General features: G+C 47.7%; 1 protein-coding gene across 7 annotated transcripts in view; it reads right to left on the reverse strand.

Moving 5' to 3' along the window:
- The window catches only part of fhod3a (formin homology 2 domain containing 3a), a 42,944-nt gene extending 33,891 nt beyond the window's left edge, over nt 1-9,053 (reverse strand). For all 7 annotated transcript variants that reach the window (XM_078080847.1, XM_078080846.1, XM_078080845.1 and 4 more), the window contains exons 1-3: nt 8,578-9,053; nt 3,884-3,993; nt 36-103 (exon numbers count right to left, since the gene is read on the reverse strand). In XM_078080847.1, coding sequence (XP_077936973.1) covers nt 36-103; nt 3,884-3,993; nt 8,578-8,742 — 343 coding nt within the window. In that variant the 5' untranslated portion in view covers nt 8,743-9,053. The remainder of the gene's footprint in view (nt 1-35; nt 104-3,883; nt 3,994-8,577) is intronic.
- Between the last annotated feature and the right edge of the window lie 1,869 nt (nt 9,054-10,922).

A 10,922-nucleotide genomic window follows, 5' to 3' on the forward strand; every position in this document is an offset into this window, starting at 1 on the left:
CCCGGGTCAAACACGCATGTAAACACGGCACTCACCTATGCAGGCGTGCACTCGCACGGTCAGCTGGGTTCGCAGGATGACGCTGTGCTTCTTCCCTCTGGACCTGACAACGGAAGAAGCAAATGTTTATAATATTTATTTTTATAATGGAGACAGTGTTCGCACAGACAAACAGCGGCCTGCATGGGATCCGTGCCCCCCTTATGCTGATACGTATCTGAGCCCAGAGGCCGCGGGAGCAGACACAACACACGTGCACACGACTCCACATGCCATCGCCAGGACACATTCATACAAAGCATAGTTGCCGTGGGAAAACAAAAGGAGCGCGCACAAACATGGGAGGGAGGGATGATGGCTGTTATACTCCGATCCGCGGGATCTAATCACTCACTTCCATCGCCGGCATGCCGACAGCATCCAATCCGAGCGCGGGAAAAGCACCGCCGCGATAACGTGCAAAACACACCCGAACAAGACAGCAGCTGAACTCCAATCCTTCTGCTAAGCTGCGTTATCAGCTTTGCTAGCAAATAGAGCAAAAATGTTAACATCCTTTGCAGAGATGCCGATAGATAATGATGATTGACAGGTGGGAACGAGTCTACATGCTGGTCAGAACCGTGGAAATGAAAACTAGACCCAAGATGCAACTGGTGAGGATATAAAAGGAAGGTTTTAAATGAAACAAACTCTGGGAAACTTCATTATACTTAATAGTTTGTTTATTCAAATCACTATTTCAATGGTGGTGGCTTGGATGAACTCTGCTCTACATGCTAATCTACAGAAGGGTAATCTCCTTCAGTGGAGGCCTCCTGCGAGCCGCCCTCCTTCACAGCTGCGGTGAGCGGCGCTCTGTGATGATGTCCCTTCACGACTATCTAGTCTTTCATTACAAAACATTACCAAATTACAACATTACTAAGCATTATGTATTACATCCGATTACATACTTTTTGTGTCTATTTCACATAGGACAAACGGCGTAAAAAACATCCTACCAACGCATTCATTGATTATTGTGAGGTTAATGCAGCTTTACAGGCATGAAAACGGGTCCCTCTAGGCCCCTCTGGGGCAGGGGTTTTTAACTGGTTTTGTCCCAGGGATCATTTTTTGCGTACCGACGAGGGGGGGGGGGGGGTGGGAATTGACAACAACTAATAGGGGACAAGTCAGTAAATACTCGTCATGCATTATATTGCATTGCATTTAATGTGTGCTGGTCAACTAGTCTAAAATTAATTTTAGACAAATTTTTGCGTAGTTTAGAGTGACAAACCCAAAATGCGTATCAGGTTGGCAGGTCTGCTTATTGATAGAACGGTGGACCACTTCACCTTCTGCCTCGTCAGTCCCCTCACCTCAAAATCTACCTCCTCAAAAACGGTAGCGTTAGCTACCGGAGCGTTAGCTAGCTGGCCAACGTCGCGTTCTCTCCTGCTGTGTTAAATGACTCAACTCATCAAGCTAACGTTAGCTAAGTCTATGTCAACAAAGCTCCTGGGTAACTTAACTTAGCTATACCAGAAAATATTAAAACCATCACTCACCCTGTTCGCAGTTCACTGAATATGAATTACTCATCGAATCAACACATTACATTACATTACATGTCATTTAGCTGACGCTTTTATCCAAAGCGACGTACAATAAGTGCATTCAACCATAGGGTACAAACTCAGGAGAACAAGAAACAAGAAAGTGCAATTTCCTCAAATAAGCGAATTTACAATTTGCTATAGATGAGTGACGTCACAAGTACAGTTTAAGTGCTACAATTTGTTAGTCTTTAGTCGAGGTAGAGTCTGAAGAGGTGTGTCTTTAGTTTGCGGCGGAAGATGTGAAGGCTCTCTGCGGTCCTGATGTCTTCAGAGAGCGCGTTCCACCATTTCGGCGCAAGGACAGCGAAGAGTCGAGACCTAGTCGAGTGTTTTGCTCTCAGTGAGGGAGGGACGAGTAGTTTTGCAGATGCAGAGCGGAGAGTGCGGGTTGGGATGTAGGGTTTGACCATGTCCTGGATGTAAGCTGGACCCGATCCATTCACAGCATGGTACGTGAGCACCAGTGTTTTGAACTGGATGCGGGCGGCCACCGGTAGCCAGTGAAGAGAGCGGAGGAGTGGAGTAGTGTGGGAGAATTTCGGAAGGTTGAAGACCAGTCGAGCTGCTGCATTCTGAATGAGCTGCAGAGGTCGAATGGCGGTGGCAGGGAGACCTGCCAGGAGGGAGTTGCAGTAGTCCAGGCGGGAGATGACAAGAGCCTGAATCAGTACCTGCGCTGCCTTCTGAGTGAGAAGGGGACGTATTCTCCTGATGTTGTAGAGCGTGTATCTACAGGATCGCGTTGTCGCAGTGATGTTGGGAGTCAGGGAGAGTTGGTTGTCGAGTGTGACGCCGAGGTTCTTAGCAGTCGAAGTGGGCGTTAGCACAGAGTTTCCAAAGTTGACTGTCAGGTCCTGGGTAAGCGAGTCTTTTCCGGGAAAGAGAAGTAGTTCAGTCTTGTCGGGGTTGATTTTCAGATGGTGGGCGGACATCCACTGAGAGATGTCAGTTAGACAGGCAGAGATCCGAGCCGCCACCTGGGTGTCCGAGTGAGGGAAGGAGAGAATTAGTTGGGTGTCATCGGCATAGCTGTGGTAAGAGAAGCCATGCGAGCGAATGACAGCGCCAAGAGAGTTGGTGTAAAGCGAAAACAGGAGGGGACCCAGCACGGAACCCTGAGGAACTCCAGTAGTAAGAGGACAAGGTTCTGACACAGATCCTCGCCAGGTTACCCGGTAGGTGCGGCCATCGAGGTAGGACGAGAGAAGGGAGAGAGCAGAGCCTGTGACACCAAGTTCCTGAAGGGAGGAAATAAGGATCTGGTGGTTGACCGTGTCAAATGCAGCAGAGAGGTCCAGAAGGATGAGGACAGAGGAGAGAGAGGCGGCTCTAGCAGTGTGGAGTTGCTCAGAGACAGCAAGGAGAGCAGTCTCTGTAGAGTGGCCTGCCTTGAAACCTGACTGGTGGGGGTCAAGGAGATTCACGTAGGTCACCTATTTTGGTTTCAAAACGGCAAATTTCGCCGGAAGGTGAGGGATTTTCATGCCTGAGCTTTCCCAGAAACAGTAATTGCATCCTGAAATCCACCGGCACCATGTATAGCTTTTCATACAGCCATCAAAACCTACACGGCTTTTAATAAAAACGATGTGGTCGGAGGTTAACATAATAAAGATGATTAGTTTTTTAAGCATTGTACCGTATTAGGTCTGATTATTTTATTCTTTTTTGGCACTATGTAAACAGTATTCTTCCAAACAGAGGCATTCGTTCTCGACCTCGGTGATTAAACCCAGAAAAGGGTCAAACTTTACCTGACGCGTGACCCACTTCCCACTGTCACAGCACACTATGACCTTTTGTACAGCTTGTCCAATCAAACCAGTTCTCCAAGATCTCAACCACAAAGGCCTTTGTACACCTGTCCGCCATCTGTCACATGACCTACCAGGTGCATGAGACGGACACACACTCGCGCACGCTCCACGTACACATGGACACGACCGCGACAAAACGAGGTGTGTCAGGGTCGAGATTCCGACAGGTTTGCGAAGTGAGAGATTGAGTCACAAAGATCTGAATATCAGTTATTGTAAAAACACAGTGAGAGCTGCAGCTGTGCGGAGGGAGGGCACATCTGTCTCTCTTTCCAGAGCGCTTCATACTTTCCGTGAACTTGTGCTTCAACTAAATCCAACAGCTTGTCATTCTTCCCATTTCATAGAAGTGGAGAAACCCAGGAGAGATACGCGTGTGTTCGAGATGTTTCGGCGGCGTGGAACCCGAGGGGGGGGCATGCAAATATTGGGAAGGGTCTAAATGAGAATCCCTCTCACCCTGAGTCGTCCTGCTGAAAGCCCTCCAGCTCGTCCTTTTGCTCGGCCAGAGAGGACTCCAGATCCAGATAGGTGCCATTGTGGGAGAGCTGCAGCGTGCAGTCGTCGAGCTGCGGGGGGAAAAGAAGGAAACAATCTTTTGAACAAGACAACAAGACTTCGGGAATGATGTAGGCTTGAACTAAAAGGCCCGATTCAGCTGCGGTGAACAAAGCTAGGGGGGCCAACTTAAGAATTGAGCATTTAGACCTTAATTAGGGGGATGGAAAATATGCTCCAGCACTTGGACATACGCAGGGTGGCATGTGAGAATTCGCTGGCCGTGCTGCGATACGTATTCGTGCCACCCACAGGAATGACATTGGTCTCTGGCGCCGCAGCTTTTTTTTTTCATACTAACTCACAAAGACTCTGCATGCGTTTCACACCCTTTTTTTTTAATCGAGCTGGGCCCATAAAATGAAGCCATTCGAACGTGTACAGTTAAGAGTTAAGGAGAGGGAGCCTGCGCGTTCAGCGTTACCGAGCTGTGAAGGGAATTAACTAGTGGAGACAAAGCAATAAAGCCTTCAGAACATCAAACCACAGCCAGAGGGAAACACTGAGAATTAAACCTTCTTCATGCATTTCAAAACCAGCTGTGAGAGGGAAAAAAACTCAACTCCACTGAACTGAAACTGGCTACAATGTTTCAGTTGCATGTGGACATTTATGCCCTGGTTACAGACCGTCCCAACGTGAGGTTTGATCTGAGGTGGCGCTGCAAAGAGGCCTGAGTCACGCTGCAACCAGCTCGCCGTTGAGTAATGGGAGACCCTGCTGAGTCGGAGACCAGGTGCACAGTAATATATCTGTGCACCGCTGGCATTGATGTTCACGGGTCACAAGTTGATGGCAGGTGCAAGCAGACATCCCACCTACAGCTCATAAAAGGTAGCGGCCGTATTGTTAGAATAAGCTACGAGCTTTACGGCTCGTTGTTTAAGCCGCCGGTGTTACCAATAGGTGAATGAGATCAGCGGCGTGAGTCGGGTTCGCATTTAGCACCCTCACATTGGGTCCCCTTTGCCTGCGGTGTTGCTGCCTAAAAGCCCCGCTGGCACGACACGCCCCGACCAGCAGGGACCAGGGATCACAAGACCTGCGTCTGTCCTGCGTCTGTCCCTCCTTCCCACTGGAAAACAGAGAGACGCACTGCTGGACGGACCCACGGCATAAATATAACCCTGCTATATTTACCCTGCCCCCCTGGGGCAGCATGGGCAAGCTCAAGAGTGGGTGTGTCTGCAGCTTTCTGGTCTGAGATACTGTCTCCTTGATTTACCCTTTAAGTGAGAAAACCATACCTGTGTAATTGGGTGCAAGGCGACCGTGTTCACTTTGTGTCCACCTTTAGGGACCGTTGGGCTCCGGCTCAAGTTCAAGGAGTGGGCTGCTTTTGTGGTATTGGTTCTGCCCCTCCTCCGCTGTGATTGGACAGCTGGGTGAAAAGCGACAGTGACAAGCAAAGCCCTTGGCCCATTTTTTGAACATGTTCCGGCTCTCGGTGGCCGAATACGCTGCTGGTCTTTGCAGTGCAGCGTACAACACAATTCACGGCCATTGCAAATAATCCGAAACATATGCTCGCCTCGGGAGGAAAAAAAAGCTTTGACCCAACAACTCTACGGGCGACTCGCGCTATTTTCGGAAGCATGATTTCAGATGGAATCATGTGCCTTAAGCTGCTTTCCAGCTTGTTTTGATCTGCTTCTGCGTTTTTCACTATAACTCTCCGGTCGTTTCGCGTCCTGCAGTTTTCTCAGATCTCAGCACCTGGTCTTTTACGCCTCCGTCTCCTCCTTCCCTCGGCGTTTGTACCGGTCGGCTCTCACTTGGTCATGAACTCTCCGGACCGTCCTCGCGTGGTCTGATCCGTCTTTTTCTGACCCTATTGTTGTGGTTCTGACCTTGCCTGAACCGTTATGTTTACAGAACTGAACTCCTTCCCATTGTATTGCTTTTGGATTGCGTCTCCCTGTGAATGTTACAATGACCCCAAGGAGGACATTGAATGTGTGTCCCGAGCGATAGTCCTTGAATGTCTGCCAAACCATTGGGTGGTTCATGAGATATTTCAGCGTTGGACGGCCCGGCTATCCAGCCAACGCTGCCACGTCTAAAATGGTTATTAATCAAGAAGACGAGAAAAAAAACACAACAATTTTAGAGCTTCTTTTTAGTCTAGTGATTTGTGTTTGTGTGTTTGAATGGGGGTTAGAGCGGGCGGGGGTGGGTGGAGGAGGGGGGGGGGGGGGGGGGGTAATCATGCCCTGTCCCACTTTTCCTGCATTTATGTAGGACAAAAGCATTTCTTGTGCCCAATCCGCTGGCATTATTCAGCGTTTTTTCCTTTAAATGTACCACTTCGGAGGCTTTGTTTATGCGTCCAACACGTGCCCCCCCCCCCCCCCTCCTCCACCCTTCGGCCTCCAGTTCCCTGCTTTTTTATTTTTGGGTTTTATCTACACACAATACTCAATCTTACATATACTGCTATATGCAGCCAACCCTCCTTCCTAAAACACTTTGCTGGGGTAATAGAACAGTAACAACATAATAAAATACATCGTGCTGGACGGAGAGGGGTCTCCAGCAGGAACCGGAGGCTCCTCACACCGAAGGCACCGGGACGGGCCAGGAAAACACTCAGGGGCTCGTATACTTTGTACTCCAAAGCAGGGAGGGAGCGGAGTAATTACTTCCATGTTAAAACAACACCCAGCCTGCCGGCGATCGCCACGGGTCGGCCCTTAACAATAACCTTACGCAACTTAAACGATGAGCTTTTAAGAACTTCTTTTGTGTCAAACTCGGAGCCACGGAGGATCGTTTTTGTCTTTGAAGAGCGCGGCGGAGGGTGTGTTCCACACAGCCATTGAACCTCCCGGTGTCGCTTTAATGGGAACACTTTGGTAATAAAATAAGAGTTTGGCTGCGTAGTTTTGAGCTTTGTTGGTTCAGAGGGGGGAATGGGAGTTCTCCCCCTGCAAAACTGTTCATGTTGAACTGATTGAGATTCATTTAAGTCCAAATTCAACATCTTTAACAGGCAAATGTTAAAGGGGATAATATCCTCTGCCGGTTTACATTTGGGATAAAATACCCCGACCCCGTGTGCTTGTATTTGAGTCTATAAACCGGTGGATGGTCAGAGCGTTTGGGAGAGGAGGCGGAGGAAGAGGTCAGGAAAACCACGGCACCCAGTGAGGAGAACAAAGTGTCGCAGAGATCCAGGCCCCCGGCCGCAGGAATTCTGGGACAAGTGACCTATACTTTACATGCGCGGCCCGGGCCGGCCGTACACAGGGCTCTGCCACCGGGACGTAATAACACGGTAGGCCTTTCTCAGGGAAGAGCACGGAACATTGAGACGAAAAGAGAGAACGGCTGCTCTGGAAGACTCAGGTCAAGTCTTGCCGGATTTGACTTTTTCCAAGGATCTGATAACATTCGACGCCGGGCCTTTGGATCCCGGGCTGTCTGTTGAGCAAATTTGGAACTACTCAGTTTCATCCCTATAATCTAAGCTCAATATCCCTTCGCCGTTGCGCACAGTCCTTCCTTCTGATGCGAACGAAATTGCAAACATGAACGCAGGCTGTGCCATCTGTCTGCGTATAGGTTGTAATCATAAGCTTTGCTGTGCTGTGGGCCATTTTTCATTTGTTTTGTGGCTTTTAAAGACGGGGCAGCAAAAAAAAAAAAACATTTGGTCTGAAAAACAGCTCTGCTGTTAAACGCCAGTTTCGCCGTCAGGATTTCGTGCCAGCAGTGGAACTCTCTCTGTCTCTCTGTGCCTCCCATTTATTTTCAATTCTGTCCCTTTTCGGCTTGAATTATACAGCTTCTACATACAAATGAAGCATAAATACAAGGTCACAGAGTGTGTGTGTGTGTGTGTGTGTGTGTGTGTGTGTGTGTGTGTGTGTGTGTGTGTGTGTGTGTGTGTGTTGTGGCCCAGCCTTGTCAGTGAGGAATGTGTTGCTTTTTCTTTTTTATTTCTGCAGGACTGAAATGGACTGAGAACGGCCCGTGGACACTTTATATCAAACACACCATCCGTAATCTGACACTCGCCACCAGACCACGATCACGCGGGATTCGGGCCTTTCGCTGGGAATCAAGAGCTCACGGACGCGTAACATCTGGCTGCACCTTTACGCTTTAGTCCACCTGTCACTCCGACTGGCTTAAAAAAAAACACACACACACACACACATTCAGAGGTATCTTCCGACATTGTTGACCCATTCTTCTTTCGTAACCTCGCCAACAGAGAGGTCAAAGGTGAGAGTCAGCTGGTTTCTCAATGGCACTCCAGTGGAGCAAAATGTACGCCGACATCGGGATAATATTGGTGTGCCGCTTCAAGGAGAAAACATTTTTGCAGCTCTGTTTCAGTCCTCAGGCTGGACAGCCCGTCAGCGGGGGCTCCCAAAATAACTTCTGAATGGTGGGCATGGAGGGGCATTTGCAGAAGGCTTAAAGGGGAAAACAGCAGTGAAGGGGGAAAAAACTCGGATATTCCTGATTTAAATCTATTTGCTCAGGAGAATGCGTGTCCTCAACGCAAAGTCAGCTGTTTACACTCAGAACGTCGGTTCTCATGTGGGAATAAATCACCGTAAGACGTCATGATCGACGGTCCGTACCTTGTGCGGGGTCTTGAGCAGCCGGTGGACCCCCGCTAACTGGTTGATGAGGGGGATGTCCTCCCTGAAGGTGTACAGCGGAGGTCTGGTCGGCTCCGGGAAGTTGGTGCTGTTGAACGGATCGGTGTCGTCTAAGAACTGAACCCTGCACACGAACGTGGCCATGGCGCATCCATGCAAGTGTCTCCTGCGGGGCTCACACTCGCTCCTCTGCCGCCAGCGTCAACAAACGCGCGGTCGCCCGGCAGCGCGTCCTCCCGCAGGACAAGTGTGGGGAGGGGGGGGGTAGAGCGGGTTGGGGGCGGAGGAGGTGTGGGGGGGGGGGGGGGGCGGCCAGTGTCTCGTGTCGCCTCCCCTGGCTTTGGTTCCGACGCTCTTCCTTCGGGGGAGTTATTCCCGGAGAGGCAGGTGGCGGGTGGCGATGCCGCGGAGTGAAGGATCAGCGCAGCTCGGGACAGCCGGTCTGCTGTCTGTCTGAGTCCCAGTAAATCCTCCCCCCTCCTCTCTGCCTCATCCCTCCCCCTCCCCCCGGCTTACTTCAGCTTCCTAAATGAAAATGAGCTGCACTAATCCTGTAGAAAACAATATATTCAGAACAAAAAACAATAATAGACAATAATATGCATCATTGCATTAATTATGATACAAAACCATGCGCTTCAGATGCCATAAACTAATCACCAAGTAACACATCGAGTAAATGCATTTTACTCCCAAGTCTAAATAAGCACTGGGACAGTTTTATTGGGTGATTATTCCTTATTATTACGTTTGAATGCGTTGTTGTCATGGAGCGATACAACGCGACGTGTACTTTGGATCGATGGTGACCTCTTGTGGTAAACAGGTGTTAATGCAGCTCGTACAGTTATTCTGTCACCAGCTCGTACCAGATCCTTTGTTTCCATACAATTCCTTCTTTTAATCGGTTGCCAACGAATTGCCAAATACTAACATTCAGCCAACATGGACTATTTCACAGCTATAAAGTTAAACATCCCATTCAAATTTCCTGTTGCATTGTATGTAAATGATTTGACAGTGTGTGTGCACGGACCCAAGGTGTTGCCTAGCAATGCAATTCAAAGGGACTGCAAAGAGGCTATTTGGTGAACTGAAGGCACATTAAGGACACACAAGGATGGTAGGCAGGTAAAGTGCTTTATAAATGAAGCCGATTAACATGAATTCCATTATCAACCCTGTGCACTTGTCATATGTGTACATGATATTGATCATAGAACATGTCTCAATCGCTGGAGACCTCCTGATAGTTTCCCATCGGAGGGGTGGGGCCGCTGTGTTTAAGATTTACAGCCACACTAACAAATCTACCGAAACAAACACTTCGTCAGCTTCATATTATAACAGTGAGGTGAAGATCAAAGTACAAAGGTTCCTCCACGCTGACAATCGCTCACTGTATCTTCTCTTATGTGGCTCTTCCACCATCTCCAGCATGACTAAGAACGAGTATTTGATATATATGTCATTCTTACTATAGTAAGGTTATCTCTAACAATAAATAATCCGCTAAAATTAGTTCATGTTCTTCCAATTGGCTATTAGATAGATAGATACTTTATTGATCCCTCAAGAGGGAAATTTTGGTGTCACAGCAGCATGAACAGGGAAGAAAATAGAATTAAAAGATACACATTATATACAATATAATAAGATAAAAAATATTAAATTATTAAATAAAATAAAATAAACTAAAACAAAAGAATAACCTTCAAGAAGAGACAATAATAATAATTTGTAAAAGGAGAAGAGGAAATATAATATTAATTAATATGCAAGATGTGTTGTTCAAGGAATGGTAACAGCAAATATTTTGAACATCATAAATTATTGCTAATGTCCAGACAATCAGCTTTTAAGAGAAGACTTGAATCTTGAATACCTGCCAGCTGCTTTATTATCACTGCTCTGAAGCGTGAAACAGAAAACCAATCAGAAAACCAGAAAACGATATAGAATAAAATACTGTATATGCTGACAGGTTTCAGGTCATCTCCACTGCCATCTCGCTACCTGATCACACATTTACAGGTTGCTTCTTACAGCCGCTCAGCGGGTTGCTTATTAACAGCTCATTTCACTCACATTTACCTCTCAGGTTGGAGGAAAATCCATAAAATGTCATAAATAAACTTATAAATAAAATAAAATAATCTTCACGCACATTGTAGTATTGGAAAGTTATAGAAATATTTTTTGAGATCTTTCTTTGCAGACATATGAAATCCACTTGGTTAATAAATAATATAGTATATTATCGACTCGTCAGAGGGATCAGGGTCCGTGTTCCCAGCCCCTGTAAATTAACTGAAGGAACCGTT

Source organism: Gasterosteus aculeatus, chromosome 10 (assembly GCF_964276395.1).
Source record: "Gasterosteus aculeatus chromosome 10, fGasAcu3.hap1.1, whole genome shotgun sequence".
Classification (NCBI taxonomy): Eukaryota; Metazoa; Chordata; class Actinopteri; order Perciformes; family Gasterosteidae; genus Gasterosteus; species Gasterosteus aculeatus.